The 17,582-nt window shown below is 51.8% G+C and overlaps 1 protein-coding gene across 4 annotated transcripts in view; it reads left to right on the top strand.

Moving 5' to 3' along the window:
* The window catches only part of DNAJC11 (DnaJ heat shock protein family (Hsp40) member C11), a 73,014-nt gene that overhangs the window by 53,648 nt on the left and 1,784 nt on the right, over positions 1 to 17,582 (top strand). For 3 of the 4 annotated variants that reach the window (XM_025377005.1, XM_025377028.1, XM_025377015.1), the window contains 9 exons: positions 623 to 696; positions 6,320 to 6,509; positions 7,174 to 7,259; positions 7,625 to 7,741; positions 12,611 to 12,766; positions 14,875 to 14,944; positions 16,018 to 16,075; positions 16,182 to 16,324; positions 17,303 to 17,432. In XM_025377005.1, the coding sequence (XP_025232790.1) occupies positions 623 to 696; positions 6,320 to 6,509; positions 7,174 to 7,259; positions 7,625 to 7,741; positions 12,611 to 12,766; positions 14,875 to 14,944; positions 16,018 to 16,075; positions 16,182 to 16,324; positions 17,303 to 17,432 (1,024 nt within the window). The remainder of the gene's footprint in view (positions 1 to 622; positions 697 to 6,319; positions 6,510 to 7,173; positions 7,260 to 7,624; positions 7,742 to 12,610; positions 12,767 to 14,874; positions 14,945 to 16,017; positions 16,076 to 16,181; positions 16,325 to 17,302; positions 17,433 to 17,582) is intronic. The other variant, XM_025377021.1, reaches the window with a different exon arrangement.

Raw genomic sequence — 17,582 nt, 5'->3', positions numbered from 1 at the left:
TTTAACAGCCAGTTCTGCCGAGCAAACTGAGCTGCATCAAATTAACATTGAAGAGTTGCTTGAAAGTCACCCAGACTAGTAAACACGGCAGCCAGGCTCAGCTGTGACTTCCAAGGCTATGCGAGTGTGGAACTGCTGCTGGGCTTTTAACGTCAGACCCCTGAGGACCACCCCAGTCACCTGGGAGACATTTGGCTCAGGATGAAAATAAAAAGGAGTCAGCAGTGCATGCGGAGGGGCGGGGGGGGGGGGGGTGCACACCTGACCGCAGCAGGCGCTCTGCAGGTGGGGGCGCTGCGCTGGGAGCGGTGGGGAGCTGGCTGGTCTCCTGACCTCAGCCTGGGAGGCAAGGATCAGAGGTGAGCAGTTTTTTTCTTTGGAGGGACACCAGTGAAACATGTGCCATTGAAACCTGGGTCTCCTTTGGATCTGTGGCAGCAGACATTTCCATTTGGCTAAGGTTAAGATGAGACATTAACAATCTTCTACCCCCTTCTTTTAGAGCCCTGGCAAGACCAGTGAATTGAATGAAGGAATTATACCCAGAGGTACATACCTGAGCCTGGGTTGCTGCTATGAGATAAAACACCACTAACGCCTTCTCTTTTTCCTTTTCAAACAGTTGGAATTTGGAGCCGGAGACCTGCAGGGACCTTTATTTGGTCTCAAGCTGTTCCGTAATCTCACACCAAGATGGTAAATATGAGAGACAGCAGCTCCTCTTTGGTGGTCTTTGTTGACTTAGGAGACTAGAACTGTGTTCTTTTTGTCACGGCGGTTGGCACTGTCTTGTCTGTCCTACAAGGTCACTGCGTACATCAAGGGCAGGTGCAGCACTGGCGTGAAGCCCAGGCAGTGTGCAGGTGGGAAGAGGTGGGATTGCAGGGGCGGACCCTTGTCCCAGCCCCGGCCAGGCTGCACCATCCAGGCCTCACACCTCCCTCACCTATGCCACGAGGCCGCAGAGAAAGAGTGCTTTCAGGGAGAGTTGGTCAGTGGACCGAAACACTTACAGACTTAAGGATCATTCCATTGTCCCAGAGAATGACAGACTGCCTCATCATCAGGTTGATTGACATATGCCAGAGACAGAGCCCCCAGCCAGCCTCTGCTTCCTGTCGTCTCTGCTGCTGCCATGATGTCACACTCCTAGAACTGTGTATCCCTGTGCCTTGTAGAACAACAGCAGTGTCTTCGTTTCCTATATGGTGGGGGCAGTGATGTCTTTGTGAGCTCAGATAAAAGAATTGGTGGAGGGTAAATAATACCTCTTTCTTCCAGGGGAAGATACAGCTGAAGGAGTCCTAGAATGGAGTATACGGAGTTTATTTTTTTTATTTATTTATTTTTGATTTATTTATTTTTGAGACAGAGTCTTGCTCTGTTGTCCAGGCTAGAGTTCTGTGGCGTGATCTCGGCTCCCTGCAGCCTCTGCCTCCTGGGTTCAAGCGATTCTCCTGTCTCAGCCTCCCGAGTAGATGGGACTACAGGCATATGCCACCATGCCCAGTTATTTTTGTATTTTTAGTAGAGACAGGGTTTCACCATGTTGCTCAGGCTGGTCTCGAACTCCTGACCTCAGGTGATCCACCTGCCTCAGCCTCCCAAAGTGCTGGGATTACAGGTGTGAGCCACAGCACCTGGCCTATTTTATGTTACTTTTTTTTTTTTAGAGACGAGGTTTTGTTCTGTTGCCCAGGTTAGAGTGCAATAGCCCAATCATAGTTCACTGCAGCCTTGAACTCCTGGGCTCAAGCAGTCCTCCTCCCTCAGCCTCCTGAAAAACTAGCATTACAGGCATGTGCCAACATGTCTGGCTCATTTTTTAGTTTTTTTAGAGAAAAGGTCTCTCTATGTTGCCTAGGCTGGTCTCAAGCTCTTGGATTCAAGCAGTCCTCCCACCTCGGCCTCCCAAAGCACTGAGATTAGAAGCATGAGCCACTTCATCAAGCCTGGAGTACATGTTTTTTGTTTTGAGACAGGTCTCACTTTGTCACCCCAGCTGGAGAATAGTGGTGCAATTTCAGCTCACTGCAGCCTCAACCTCCCAGGCACAGGTGACCCTCCCAAGTAGCTGGGACTACAGATGGGCACCACTACGCCTGACTAATTTTTGTAGAGTTGGGTTTTGTAGAGTAAGGTTTCGCCTTGTTGGCCAGGCTAGCCTCTTAACTCCTGACCTCAGGCGATCCTCCCGCCTTGGCCTCCAAAGTGCGCCTAGGCACAGTGGCATGAATAACTTCCTTATCAAACATATACTCTAGGCTGGGCATAGTGGCTCATGCCTGTAAATCCCAGCACTTTGGGAGGCTGAGGCGGGAGGATCACCTGAGGTCAGGAGTTCGAGACCAGCTTGGCCAACATGGCGAAACCCATCTAATAAAAATATAAAAATTAACCAGGCGTGATGGCGCTTACCTGTAGTCCCAGCTACTTGGGAGGCTGAGGTGGGAGGATCGCTTGAACCCGGGAGGCGGAGGTTGCAGTGAGCCAGGATCACACCATTGTACTCCAGCCTGAGCAGCAGAGCAAGACTGTCTCGAAAAAAAAAGAAAGTTATTACACTTCCAATGAGACATGTGTCTGTGTGCCTGCCAGGCTCTGCAGGGGTTGACCTAATCCCTGCCCACTAGTCTGGTCATTTGTCTGTGGGGCATGGGGCAGGGAACACAGGCAGGCTTGCAGGCCAGCCTATTGTAGGGAGAGCAGGAAAAGTGTTGAGAGGGAGCCTGCGAAACAGGAGGGCGTGGCCTGTGGGGCAGGCAGAGGCTGCTTAAGCAGAGGCACCAAAACAGTGCTTCCTGGCCGGGCGTGGTGGCTCACGCCTGTAATCCCAGCACTTTGGGAGGGTGAGGCGGGTGGATCACGAGGTCAGGAGATCGAGACCATCCTTGCTAACACGGTGAAACCCTGTCTCTACTAAAAGTACAAAAAATTAACCAGGCGTGGTAGGCGCCTGTAGTCCCAGCTACTCGGGAGGCTGAGGCAGGAGAATGGCGTAAACTCGGGAGGTGGAGCTTGCAGTGAGCTGAGATCCGGCCACTGCACTCCAGCCTGGGTGACAAAGTGAGACTCCATCTCAAAAAAATAAATAAATAAAAATAAAGCAGTGCTTCCAAACACACAAAGACGAAAAGGAGCCTGTGTGACTCACACCTGCAATCCCAGGGTTTTGGGAGGCCAAGGTGGGAGGATTGCTTGAACCCGGGAGGTTGAGGCTGCAATGAGCTGAGACTGCACCACTGCACCCCACCCTAGGTGACAGAGCAAGACTGCCCCGAAAAAAATAATTTAAAAAAAGGTGGAAGGAATGCGGGACATGCTGCCATGGGGCATCACGTGGGTGCTGCTCTACGTCATTGGATTCACCTACTGCATCTGAGAAGGGGACCGGGATTCAAACTTAGAAGAGAACAGCAGGGAAACCGCATCTGTACACACATCAGTGTCCTGACCCTGTCTTCTTAGATTGGTCACCTCAGATGCTGGTTAGCTGCCTTGGGGGCTGGGTGTGGTGGCTCACGCCTGTAATCCCAGCACTTTAGGAGGCCAGGTGAGATGATCACTTGAGCTCGGGAGTTTGAGACCAGCCTAGGCAACATGGCAAAACCTTGACTCTATGAAAAATATAAAAATTAACCAGGCATGGTAGCACACACCTGTAGTCCCAGCTATGTGGGATGCTGAGGTGGGAGGATCACTGGAGGTCAGGAGGTCGAGGCTGCAGTGAGCCATGATGACACCACTGCACTTCAGCCTGGGTAACAGAGCAAGACCCTTTCTCAGAAAAAAAAGAAAGAAATGCTGGTCGGGCATGGTGGCTCATGCCTGTAATCCCAGCACTTTGGGAGGCCGAGGCAGGTGGGTCGCCTGAGGTCAGGAGTTCAAGACAAGCCTGGCCAACATGGTGAAACTCTGTCTCTACTAAAAATACAAAAATTAGCCAGGCATGGTGGTGGGCGCCTGTAATCCCAGCTACTCGGGAGACTGAGGCAGGAGAGTGGCGTGAACCCGGGAGGCGGAGCTTGCAGTGAGCTGAGATCCGGCCGCTGCACTCCAGCCTAGGCAACAGAGCAAGACTCTGTCTTAAAAAAAAATAAAAAGAAAAAGCTGCCCTGGGTCCTATGAGGGAGGGGACTGGGAATTGAGGTGTTTGAAGCCCCCCAGGTGATTCTTAAGGTTACACAAGCTTGGAAGACACTTTAAGGAAAATCTTCTGGCCGTTTTGTCTGCTCAAGCCTCAGTGTCTGTTCATGGGGTGGCCACCAAGAGTCTGGGGTGGACTGATCATCAGTGCTTACAGGCTTGGAAACTGAATTTAGTGCTGCTGCCCAGAGCTTATTAGACTTGAGCAGATTTAAACGGAAGGACGACTGATTTATAAACAAGGGGATGATATGTGACCAAAGATGCCGGTTTCTTTTTTTTTTTTTTTTTCTTTTTTTTTTTTTGAGAGGGAGTCTCATTCTGTCACCAAGCTGGAGTACAGTGGCGCAGTCTCGGCTCACTGCAAACTCCACCTCCCAGGTTCAAGCGATTCTCCTGTCTCAGCCTCCCGAGTAGCTGGAACTAACTACAGGCACACGCCACCACGCCTGGCTAATTTTTGTATTTTTAGTAGAGACGGGGTTTCACCATGTTGGCCAGGATAGTCTCCATCACTTGACCTTGTGATCCACCCGCCTTGGCCTCCCAAAGTTCTGGGATTACAGGCGTGAGCCACTGCGCCTGGCCTACCAGTCCAGTTTCTTAATATATAGTGACCAGATTAGTTATGGATGTCGGCTAACCAGGGTTCTCTAATCCTTGGATCAAGTTGCAGATGTTCCCTGATTTATGATGGAGTTACGGCCCAATAAGCCAATATTTTGACTCATTAAGTCAAAAATAACGACCTGCTGACTGGGCACGGTGGCTCACACCTGTAATCCCATCCCAGCACACTGGGAGGCTGAGGCAGGTGGATCACCTGAGGGCAGGAATTCGAGACCAGTCTGGCCAACATGGTGAAATCCCATCTCTACTAAAAATACAAAAAATTAACCAGACATGGTGGCGGGCGCCTGTAGTCCCAGCTACTCGGGAAGCTGGGGCAGGAGAATCCCTTGAACCCAGGAGGCAGAGGTTGCAGTGAACTGAGATCACGCCACTGCACTCCAGCCGGGGCAACAAGAACGAAACTCCGTCAAAAAAAAAAAAAAAAAAAAATCGACCTGTCCAGGCTCAGGTGATCCTTCCTCCTCAGCCTCCCAAGTCGCTACAACTACAGGACGTGCCATCAAACCCGGCTAATTTTGTGTATTTTTTGTAGAGATGGGGGTTTTGCCTTGTTGCCCAGGCTGTTCTCGAACTCCTGGGGTGAAGCAATTTGCCTCCTCAGCCTCCCAAAGTGCTGAGGTGACAGGTGTGAGCCAGTGAGCCTGCCTGCTGTTATTTTAATGGCATAAACATCACCTCTAGAGCTTAGAAAGGAGAGAAAGAAACTTAGGCAATTGATGTTGAGCTCTTTATTAAAGAAACCAGCTGTTAGTTTACCCTTCATCACCTTGAAGTGTGAATTTCGTTGTTAGTAAAATGAAATACCCCTTTTCCACCAGAAGGTGGGGCTGGACTCCCTTGGAAAGAAACTGCAGAGGCTCTTTTCGGGAACCGGTTTCCTGTGCTCGCTTTGCCTGTAGTTTCTGTCACTAGTACCCAGCTGTTGGTGTACATCAAAAATCACACGGCAGCTCCAAAAATATACTGATGCCTCCACCCAGAAATTCTGGTTCCATAGGTCTAGGGCGTCCTCTAGGTAACTGATTCTCAAACTCTACTGCATTTTGGAATCATTGGGACACTTCGCACTCCAGGCCCGCACTGAGGAAATCAGCATGCCGGCGGAGAAGCCAGCCAGCCGTGATTTGGGGATGAGCCGGGTGATTCCAGCGTGCAGTAGTTTGGGCACCACTGTCTTGGACTACTTAATTTGAGACCCTCCGTAGGTGATTCTGAGTCGCACCCCTCGGCCCCCATCCATTCTAGCTTGAGTGGGGTTGCACCTGCTGGCTTAGGAATGCAGGCAGTCAGGTGCCTCTTTGGTTGTAGCTAAAGTTAGGGCGGCTGAGGGGAGTCGAGAAGTTACTGGGAAGATTCTGGCTAGGACCCTCCCTGCCGCTGTGTGGACAGAGGCCTAACCTTCTGCTTTTTTTTTTACTGGGAGCTGGCCCAGGGATGCATAGACGTGACAGTAAGGTCTTAGCCAGGCAGAGAGGAAGTGACAAAGAACAGCTGAGAGCAGGTGCCATCCAGGACCTATTCTGTCTGTGTGTCTCTCCAGCTTTGTGACAACAAACTGTGCTCTGCAGTTTTCATCCCGTGGAATCCGACCCGGCCTGACCACCGTCCTAGCTCGGAACCTAGACAAGAACACCGTGGGCTACCTGCAGTGGCGATGGGGTATCCAGTCAGCCATGAACACTAGCATCGTCCGGGACACTAAAACCAGCCACTTCACTGTGGCCCTGCAGGTGAGCCAAGCAGCCATCGTCTCCTGCAGACAGAGCTCTGGGCGGACCCCTCCTCCCAAGCACTCAGTGCCTCCCTTAAATCCTGCGTTCTGATCACCACTAAGTCTGAGCCCACGCAGGGCCCTGAGGGGCAGGCTCTCGGTGCCCACACTCGAGTGACCCTAGTGGAACCTTCCAGTATGAAATGCAGTTGCCTTCGGGCGCCTAGGGCAGCTATGTCAGATCATCCTAAAGCAGAGCAACATCTTAATGACTGGTGGGAGCAGCCCGTGGAATCAGGGGCGGGCACATGAAGCCCCACAGCAGAATCTTGCCCTCGGACACCCCTGTGGCCAGGCCAGGGCTAGTGCATGAGAAGCCGCCCCACACGGGCCACTGCTCCTTGGCTCTCACCAGCCGCTGCCACCTAGGAGCACAGGCTCAGTGTCACCAGAGCTTTTATTTCTTGTGAGAAGCTAGAACACTGGGTTTTCTGTGAAGTCTTCCAGTTTTTAACTACTGGCTGCTAATAAACCATCGTGTACTCGGTGTGGCTGCCAGACCGTGACCTTTGCCTTAAAGGCCTGTGTGCAGCAGATGCCCAGAGCTAATGGGAGGGCAGATACCCACCTCCCCACGGAGTCGCACGTCCCAGCCACGCATCCTTGCACCTCTGTCTCCCCAGCTGGGAATCCCTCACTCCTTTGCACTGATCAGCTATCAGCACAAATTCCAAGATGACGATCAGACTCGCGTGAAAGGATCCCTCAAGTAAGTCCTGGCCTGGCTGGCGTGGAAGCACGCTGGCTGTGCATGCGGGTCTTCACGTGGAGCCAGTTGCTGTAAGATACCTGCTCATGTGAATATCTACGTGTGTGTGACGTTTTTGGAGAGCTTCCTATTTTGAGGCTGTGGGGGATTTACCATTACAGTCCCAGCCCTTGAGGAGCTTCAAGTGTCGTGGAAGAACTAGACCATGGGTGTCCCGACTTTCTTCTGTCATGAATCTGCTCCCTGGGGGTCGAGGAGGCTGGAGGGAGGGAAGGGACGGGTACCTGGCCTCTTCTCAAATGACAGCTGCCGCTGAAGTGATGAATGAGGGGGACACAGGCACAGACCGCCTTCTCTCCCTGCAGAGCAGGCTTCTTTGGGACGGTGGTGGAGTACGGAGCCGAGAGGAAGATCTCCAGGCACAGCGTTTTGGGGGCAGCTGTCAGCATTGGAGTTCCACAGGGCGTTTCTCTCAAAGTCAAGTAAGTTGAACTCTGGCCTTTCTGGTCAAGGAATGCCTGTCACCTTCACTCAACCAGGCTTTATCCAAGTTAAGGCTGAAATAGCCTTTGCATTGTAATTTTGTTCTTAAGGACACCGTTGCTTGGCTGGGTGCGGTGGCTCATGCCTGTAATCCCTGCACTTTAGGAGGCCAAGGCGGGCAGATCGCCTGAGGTCAGGAGTTCGAGACCAGCCTGGCCAACATGGCGAAACCCCATCTCTACTAAAAATACAAAAATTAGCCAGACGTGGTAGCACGTGCCTATAATCCCAGCTATTTGGGAGGCTGAGGCAGGAGAATTGCTTGAACACGGAGGCGGAGGTTGCAGTAAGCTGAGATCGAGATCGCACCACTGCACTCCAGCCTGGGGGACAGCAAGACTCCGTCTCAAAAAAAAGAAAAAAGCCGGGCACAGTGGCTCATGCCTGTAATCCCAGCACTTTGGGAGGCCAAGGCAGGCGGATCACGAGGTCAGTAGATCAAGACCATCCTGGCTAACACGGTGAAACCCCGTCTCTACTAAAAATACAAAAAATTAGCTGGGCGTGGTGGTGGGCGCCTGTAGTCCCAGCTACTTGGGAGGCTGAGGCAGGAGAATGGCGTGAACCCAGGAGGCGAAGCTTGCAGTGAGCCAAGATCGCACCACTGCACTCCAGCCTGGGTGGGAGAGCGAGACTCCGTCTCAAAAAAAAAAAATACAGCCGGGCGCGGTGGCTCAAGCCTGTAATCCCAGCACTTTGGGAGGCCGAGACGGGCGGATCACGAGGTCAGGAGATGGAGATCATCCTGGCTAGCACAGTGAAACCCCATCTCTACTAAAAAATACAAAAACCTAGCCGGGCGAGGTGGCAGGCACCTGTAGTCCCAGCTGCTTGGGAGGCTGAGGCAGGAGAACGGCGTAAACCCGGGAGGCGGAGCTTGCAGTGAGCTGAGATCCGGCCACTGCACTCCAGCCTGGGCAACAGAGCGAGACTCCGTCTCAAAAAAAAAAAAAAAAATACAGCTGCTTGTTTTTGCTGAGTAAGCAAATTTCAAGGCGTGCATAGTTCCAACTCTGAGTGAGTGAGGTGTGTGTCTGAGCTCCAGCAGCCACCCAGCAGCCTCGCCTGATGTCACAGGATGGCAGCCTAGCAGCCCAGGCCTCCTGGAGTCACTGGCCTGGTAGCTGTCACCCGGCACAGCATCTCCAGTAGCAGCTGCTGTGTTGATTCATCCCTCTCACCAGGGGTTTTCATTGGCACACACACCCTTGCTCCACCTGAATCTAGTCATTGTCTTCTCCTTAGTTCCTCAAAAGAGTTGTCTGTTTTTGGCCAGGCGCGGTGGCTCACACATGTAATCCCAGCACTTGGGAGGCCAAGGCGGGCAGATCACAAGGTCAGGAGATTGAGACCATCCTGGCTAACACGGTGAAACCCCATCTCTATTAAAAATACAAAAAATTAGCCGGGCGTGGTGGCGGGCACCTGTAGTTCCAGCTACCCGGGAGGCTGAGGCAGGAGAATGGCAGTGAATCCAGGAGGCGGAGCTTGCAGTGAGCCGAGATGGCACCACCACACTCCAGCCAGGGCAACAGTGAAACTCCGTCTCAAAAAAAAAGAATTGTCTGTTTTCACTTGCATCCGTCTTCTTTCTTTGTAAACCCGCTCCAGTCAGGCCTCTCCAGAAAAACCAGCCCTCTCGGTCATCAGTGGAGCACCCTCCCTCCTGTGACAGACCAGAGGGTGATTCTTCTTCAGCTCACTTGGTCTCTGCACCTGCTGCCTCGGTGGCTATTCCCTCCTGCCCTCACGGCCTCTCTGCCTTGAGTTACAGGATACCACGCCCTGCTCTGGCTTTCCGTACCAGATGGCTGCTCTCTGTGTCCCAAACTTCTAAATGGAGGCACCACTGCAGGGCACAGCCCTTCTCTCTCCAGACACACTCCCAAGCAGTCATGTCCAGCCTCGTTTCTTTCATGCCCTGAGGACTGTCACGTTGCAAGCGCCAGCTTGGACCACCCCCTTAATCTCCAGCTCATATATGCGTCCAGCTTTCTTTTCCTAATCTCTATTTGGATACCTAACAGCATCACTAACGTCATGTATCCAAACAGAACGCTGTCCCTCCCTGTGCCCCCAGACTCGTAGGTGCTTCAGAACCTGCTCCGCCTGAAGTCTTTCCCATCTGTCTCTCTTGTTTTATTTTATTTCTATAGAGACAGAGTCTCACTTGGTTGCCCAGGCTAGTTTTGAACTCCTGACTTCGAGCAGTTATCCCGCTTTGGCCTCCCAAAGTGTTAGGATTACAGGTGTGAGCCACAGCACCCAGCCTTCTTTCCTATCAGTAAATGAGAGCTCCAGCCTTCTACTTGCTCTGTCCAAAAACCTTGGAGGCAGCCTCCATCTCTCTCACACACTCCAAATCAGACATATCTCAAAATCATCTCATGAACATGTACTCCAAAAGTGTATCCCCAGTCTGGCCATTTCTCAACCTCACTGCCGCCAACCTCTTTGTCTTAGTTACACAGCACCCTCCCCACTGAACCCCTCTCCCTCCTTGTGTGTCTGCTCTCCGTAGGAGTCCTTTTTAAAATTGAAGGCAGTTCACGTCTGTCTTCTGCCTAAAACCTCAGAGATTCCCTCAATTCCAGGCAGAGGCCAAAGCCCTTCAGAGACTTTGGAGCCTGCAACACCCTCCGTGATGTAGTATTTCTCTCTCCCCCAACTCCAGCCATCCCGACCCCGTCAGCTGTTCCTGGCACGCACCAGGCCCCCTCCTGCTGATGAGGTGGCCTTTGCTATTTCTCAGTCTGCAGATAAATATGTGGCCATTTCCTTCACTCCCTGTAGGTATCTGCTCTCTGCTCAAATGTCCCCTAATTCACCTTGTATACATCGTAGCCCTTTCCCTTGCCCCAGGTGATCCCCCCACCATGTTTAGTCTCTGGCGAACCAGTCTCCATCTGAAGGGCCATCTCCTCCACTCCTCATCAGAAATAAGCACTTGGACTTGGTCCATTTTATTCTCATCTGCACTTCTAGAGCTTAAAACCCATCCTAGTACTTGATAGGAACTCAGCGAGTGAATAAAAGTGGATCACAGCTCAGTTTTGGAAACAAAAGCCAAATCACTTACCAAGATCAGAGTTGGCATCAGCCATCTCTCCTCAAATAATATTCGAAGGCTCAGTACAGTGGCTCATACACTTTGGGAGGCCAAGACGGGAGGATCACTTGAGCCCAGGAGCTCACGGTGGTAGCGAGCTCTGACTGTGCCTCTCAGCCTAGATGACAGAGTGAGACCCCGTCACTTCAAAAAAAAAAAACTTTTTGTCTTGAGGTCTACTTTATCTTTTATTATATAGCTCTTTTAGCCTTCTTATGCTTACTATTTATTTTTTTGCCCATTCACATTTAACCTGTCTCTGTTTATATGTGTGTGTGTGTGTGTGTGTGTGTGTGTGTGTGTATTTTTTTTTTTTTTTTGAGACAGAGTTTCATTCTTGTTCCCCAGACTGGAGTGCAGTGGCACAATCTCAGCTCACTGCAACCTCCACCTCCCAGGTTCAAGCTATTCTTCTGCCTCAGCCTCCTGAGTAGCTGGGATTACAGGCGTCTGACACCACACCCAACTAATTTTTGTATTTTAAGTAGAGACAGGGTTTCACCATGTTGGCCAGGCTGGTCTCAAACTCCTGACCTCAGGTGATCTGCCTGCCTCGGCCTCCCAAAATGCTAGGATTACAGGCGTGAGCCACCGCACCCGGCCAGGTTTTGAGTGTTCTTTATCAATTCTGGAATTGCTTTTATTCTGGAAGGGTATGGTCAGGTATTGTCAGTGGCTACTCAACAGTTTTTCTTTTTTTGGCTTTTCAGCAGTTTGTGATGTACATAGATATGGCTTTTGTTGTATTTATCATGCTTGGGGTTTCCTAAACTTCTTGCATCTGTAAATTTCCTTTTCGTCACTGGGACTCTAATTACCAATGTATTAAACTTAACGCTCTTCCATAGGTTTCTGACACTGTGCCCACGCGTCCTCAATCCTTTTCCTCTTTGTTCTTCATACTGGATAATTTCTTTCTTTCGTTTTTTTTTGAGACAGAGTCTCGCTCTGTCGCCCAGGCTGGAGTGCAGTGGTACAATCTCAGCTCACTGCAACCTCTGCCTCCTGGGTTGAAGCGATTCTCCCGCCTCACTCAGCCTCCCGAGTAGCTGGGACTACAAACAGGTGCCACCACACCCGGCTAATTTTTGCATTTTTGGTACAGACGAAGTTTCACCATGTTGGCCAGGCTGGTCTAAAACTCCTGACCTCAGGTGATTCGCCCAACTCGGCCTCCCAAAGTGCTGGGATTACAGGCGTGAGTCACCATGCCTGGCCAATTTTTTTTATATGTGGTCCAGAGTTTACACATTGGTCCAATAGGAGCTACTCGGCCACCACTAGAAGCAGAACCTCCTTAACTGACTAACTTTTGAAGTCTTCACCAACTTCTTTGGAAACCTCAGTTAAGGACTGAGATGTGACTCTCCAGTGCCATCTGGAGGAGCCCATTCCTATCCTCTCCAGCCTATGACCGAATGCACCTATAGGGGACGTTGACCCTGTGAAGTGTTCCTGTTGTTGCTTTGACTGGAGGTCAGCAGATACTAGGATCTTTCTTCTGTCACAGTGTCAGATCCATCAGCCAGACTTTGGAACAGGAGGCCAGCAGAAGGCGGTGGACTGTGAAAGGAGCAGACTGCAGCCTCCTTTAACTCGCAACTGGACGCAGCACAAGTTCTCCTGTGGCTGACACCCATTGCCCTTCCCTGGAAAACCTGATTCATCTGGGTGGTTTGTTTTTTGTATTTTTCCGCAGGCTCAACAGGGCCAGTCAGACATACTTCTTCCCTATTCACTTGACGGACCAGCTGCTGCCCAGCGCCGTGTTCTATGCCACCGTGGGGCCTCTAGTGGTCTACTTTGCCATGCACCGTCTGATCATCAAACCATACCTCAGGGCTCAGAAAGAGAAGTGAGTTGACACATCATGGGCATGTCACTAGCCAGCCCTGTGCCTCAGTTTCCTCACCCTTAAAATGGAGGGGATAACACAGCCTACTGCATCGAGTGATGAGGAAAACCTGAGTTAATTAATGCATGTAAAGCACTTAGGCTGATGTCTGGGCCACGATTGGTAAATGTTAACTATTTCTCATCATTGTCAGTAGTTGGACTGCTGTTATGTCTTCATTTGTAATTCCTGCTCTTAGAAAGGACTGGAGTTTATAGAAGTGTTGGGCCTCGGCCGGGCACAGTGGCTCACGCCTGTAATCCGAGCACTTTGGGAGGCTGAGGCAGGTAGATTACCCGAGGTGAGGCATTCAGGACCAGTCTGGCCAACATGGCAAAACCCCGTCTCTATTAAAAAATAGAAAACTTAGCTGGGCGTGGTGGCATGCATGCGCCTGTACTCCCAGCTACCCAGGAGGCTGAGACAGGAGAATTGCTTGAACCCGGGAGGCAGAGGTTGCAGTGAGCCAAGACGGCGCCATGGCACTCCAGCCTGGGCGACAGAGCAAGACTCAGTCTCAAAAAAAAAGGCCGGGCGTGGTGGCTCACGCCTGTAATCCCAGCACTTTAGGAGGCCGAGGCGGGCAGCTCACGAGGTCAAGAGATCGAGACCATCCTGGCTAACACAGTGAAACCCTGTCTCTATTAAAAATACAAAAAAATAAAATTAGCCAGGTGTGGTGGTGGGCGCCTGTAGTCCCAGCTACTCAGGAGGCTGAGGCAGGAGAATGGCGTGAACCCGGGAGGTGGAACTTGCAGTGAGCCAAGATCACGCCCACTGCACTCCAGCCTGGGCGACAGAGCGAGACTACGTCCCAAAAAAAAAAAGTGTTGAGTCTCTAAACCATGGCCTCAAGAAATAAACAGTTTTCCTTTCCCGGCCCTGAGTTTAAGAGGAATGCGTTCTGGATTCTTAGGTAAGGGGCCTGCATTAACTAGAGTCTTGAAAGTCATGGAAACGCAATTTATTTTGCAGTTTCTTAGATAATCCATTGGGGCATGCCATGAACCCTAAATTATTAGTGCAAGCATCTCTACACAAAACTGAGAGCTGGTATAGATTTGTTACTTTGTCATATCTCATTTAGTAAATAAAGCATTGCACTTAGAGAATCTCTGATAAAGGAATGAATCTCCTCCTCTGGGCCCCTCTGGCCTTTGGATTCAGAATCCTAGTTCCCTAGGAGGCTTGAAGCTTGGAACAGTCTTCTGGGAGGACAGGCATATGCTGACCCCAAGGCCCATACTTTGTTACAGGAAAGCGGATCTCTGTGTCCAAAGTGGTATTAGTTGTTCCTACCAAAAGTCTTATTTAGTAACTCATGCCTGTAATCCTAGCACTTTTGGAGGCCAAGACAGTAGGATCACTTGAGCCTAGGAGTTCGCGACTAGCCTGGGCAATATAGTGAGACCCCCATCTCTATTTTAAAATTAAAATTAAGGGCCGGGCGCGGTGGCTCAAGCCTGTAATCCCAGCACTTTGGGAGGCCGAGATGGGTGGATCACGAGGTCAGGAGATCGAGACCATCCTGGCTAACCTGGTGAAACCCCGTCTCTACTAAAAAATACAAAAAACTAGCCGGGCGAGGTGGCGGGCACCTGTAGTCCCAGCTGCTCGGGAGGCTGAGGCAGGATAATGGCATAAACCCGGGAGACGGAGCTTGCAGTGAGCTGAGATCCGGCCACTGCACTCCAGCCCGGGGGAAAAAGTGAGACTCCGTCTCAAAAAAAAAATTAAAATTAAGAAAAATAATAATCCCACAAGATTGGTGGGATCTCCTGAAATTCTCGTGTGGTGGGGTCTTCTTTCCAAAGAGACTGACAGTGGGTGCCCGTCAGCTCGGTGAGGAGGTGGGGCGGAGCCATCTAAGGGTAAAATGAACACTGCCAGCCTGTGACCAACAGACTTGCCTGAGACTGTCGTGGGAATATTTTTTAAAGTTCTAGAACTGGAACTCCAGTAAGATGACAGACTGTTTGCTGGGCTCAGGTCCAGCACGGGAGGCGCTGTGTTGGCTGGAAGCTGGGCAGCGCCACGCTAACATGGGGCTTGTGTTCCTCTCGCGTAAGGGAATTGGAGAAGCAGAGGGAAAGCGCTGCCACCGACGTGCTGCAGAAGAAGCAAGAGGCGGAGTCCGCTGTGAGTGCTGCTCCACCGTTCCTAAGCGAGGGCTGTAGGGGACACACTCCACACCCCACATGTTGGTCTCAGGCCTTAGATGTCAGACTTCTCCAACAACTTGGCTCTCCATGTAGTCTTTACTGTGGGATGCGCTACTGGGCTCTGCAGATCCTGCCCTAAAGATAGTTACCCTCCAAAGGCATAACAAGGGCTTTTTTAAAGTGGTGAGTGTTGGCCTCTTTTCCTTCTCTCTGAGTGCTCTGCCTTTTACGGAGCAGGAGGGAGCAGGCTTCTTGGGTAAGTGGCGAGCACACTCCCAGGTGGCCGTGGGCCGTGTGTGTGGCCTGGCGAGCACATGCCTGTCTGAGTGGGCAGCACAGCTATGCCCAGTAGAATGGCGCCACAGGAGAACACAGGTCCTTTCTCAGGAGGAGCTGGGATTCCAGCTTCTCCTGTGAAATCTCTTTGAAAGCTGACAACGCATGCAATGTTTTTTTATTGAGTCAAGAAATCCCAGGCCGGGCGCGGTGGCTCACGCCTGTAATCCCAGCACTTTGGGAGGCCGAGGCGGGCGGATCACAAGGTCAGGAGATCGAGACCACGGTGAAACCCCGTCTCTACTAAAAATACAAAAAATTAGCCGGGCGCGGTGGTGGGCGCCTGTAGTCCCAGCTACTCGGGAGGCTGAGGCAGGAGAATGGCGGGAACCCGGGAGGCGGAGCTTGCAGTGAGCTGAGATCCGGCCACTGCACTCCAGCCCGGGCGACAGAGCGAGACTCCGTCTGAAAAAAAAAAAAAAAAGAAATCCCACCCACACATTTATGATCCCCAGGAAGGGAGCTCCCACCGGTGGCCACAGGAGGGTCATGCCGTTTCTGGTGCTTCTCACCTTCTGACCCGGAGCTGCCTGCCCTAGGTCTAGGAGTTTCAGAGCGAGCCACTTGGGTAGCAGAGCTGTCAGGGCGCCCACTCCCTTGCTTTCCAGGCCCTGAGCGGGCATGTTGGCATGGACAAGACTGCCTGCCTGTGGCCCTCTGACCAGAGGTGGAGCAGGCCTGGTGGGGCCCTGTGTCATCCTTGTTCTCTGGCAGGTCCGGCTGATGCAGGAATCTGTCCGAAGGATAATTGAGGCAGAAGAGTCCAGAATGGGTGAGAATATGTGTCCTCTCTCGGGCCAGGGTGGGCGCCGGGGCTCTCCAAGCGGCACAGGGAGGTGCCCGGAGAAGGCCTTCCTCTACTCGGAGTCTGTCCTTAGGCCTCATCATCGTCAATGCCTGGTACGGGAAGTTTGTCAATGACAAGAGCAGGAAGAGTGAGAAGGTGAAGGTGATTGACGTGACTGTGCCCCTGCAGTGCCTGGTGAAGGACTCGAAGCTCATCCTCACGGAGGCCTCCAAGGTACAGCAGCACCAGCCACCACATGCCATGTGCTCACAGATCTGAACGGGCTGGGCGCGGTGACTCACGTCTGTAGTCCTAGCACTTTGGGAGGCCAGGGTGGGCGGATTGCTTGAGCCCAGGAGTTTGGCGGATTGCTTGAGCCCCGGAGTTTGAGATCAGCCTAGACAACATAGCAAAACCCTATCTCTACAAAAAAGAGAAAAAATTAGCTGAGCATGGTGACATGTGCCTGTTGTCCCAGCTGTTCGGGAGGCTAAAGCGGGAGGATTGGTTGAACCCAGGAGGTTGAGGCTAGAGTGAGCTGTGATTGTGCCACTGCACTCCAGCCTGGGTGACAGAGCAAGACCCTGTCTCAAAAAAACAAACAGTGGTTTGAAGAATAGCTTCAGTCTGACAAGGACAGCCTGGCCCCTTGAAGTGGGATCTTTGCCATCATCGGCACCTACTGCATGGGATGCCGCCCAGCTCCTGAGCAGTACCCACGTTGGAGCTATTTGCTTCATTCAGTCATTTCTTTCACCACTCAGACTCAATAAGGATTTACTGAGCCCCGCCTGTGGGCCAGCCACACCAGCAAACAGAACACGTGCCTGCCTTCATGGCATTTGATTCTGTTTATTTTTGCCTCATTGCAGAAAGAGCATGAGGTCACTTGTAACATGTGTGAGTCTCACCTCTGGGGCCTGGTGCGTGGACCATCCAGAAGGATGAAAATGCAGGTTAGCTCAGGCCAGAGAGCTCCTGGCACCCTAGAAATCATCTAGTGGCCCTGTCTTAGTGTGACGATGGGGCCTATATTAAGAAGCAAGTCTTGGCAACTTTTTTAAATTCTTGTTTCTTTTTCTTCAAGCCCCAAAGTTTGCATCTCCCCAGGGAATGTCAGAGCCTGTGCACACTGCCCCTCCGGTGGTAGTGAGGAGGAGTGCTGGTCTTAGACCGTCTGGAGTACTGAGAATAGCAGTTTGTTTGTTACAGGCTGGGCTGCCTGGCTTTTATGACCCATGTGTGGGGGAAGAGAAGAACCTGAAAGTGCTCTATCAGTTCCGGGGCGTCCTGCATCAGGTGATGGTGCTGGACAGTGAGGCCCTCCGGATACCAAAGCAGTGTGAGTAGCCGTCCCTTCGCAGTCACCAGCTAACGGAGGCGAGGACCTCAAAGCGGTTGCTCAGTGTGTGGGCTGCTGGCCACCTTCCCTCAGCTGCCTGCCTGGGAGCAGAGACACCAACTAGCCCTTGACCCATGATTCACTCAGAGC

Source organism: Theropithecus gelada, chromosome 1, assembly GCF_003255815.1.
Source record: "Theropithecus gelada isolate Dixy chromosome 1, Tgel_1.0, whole genome shotgun sequence".
Classification (NCBI taxonomy): Eukaryota; Metazoa; Chordata; class Mammalia; order Primates; family Cercopithecidae; genus Theropithecus; species Theropithecus gelada.
This window is presented reverse-complemented; position numbering and strand designations above follow the sequence as displayed.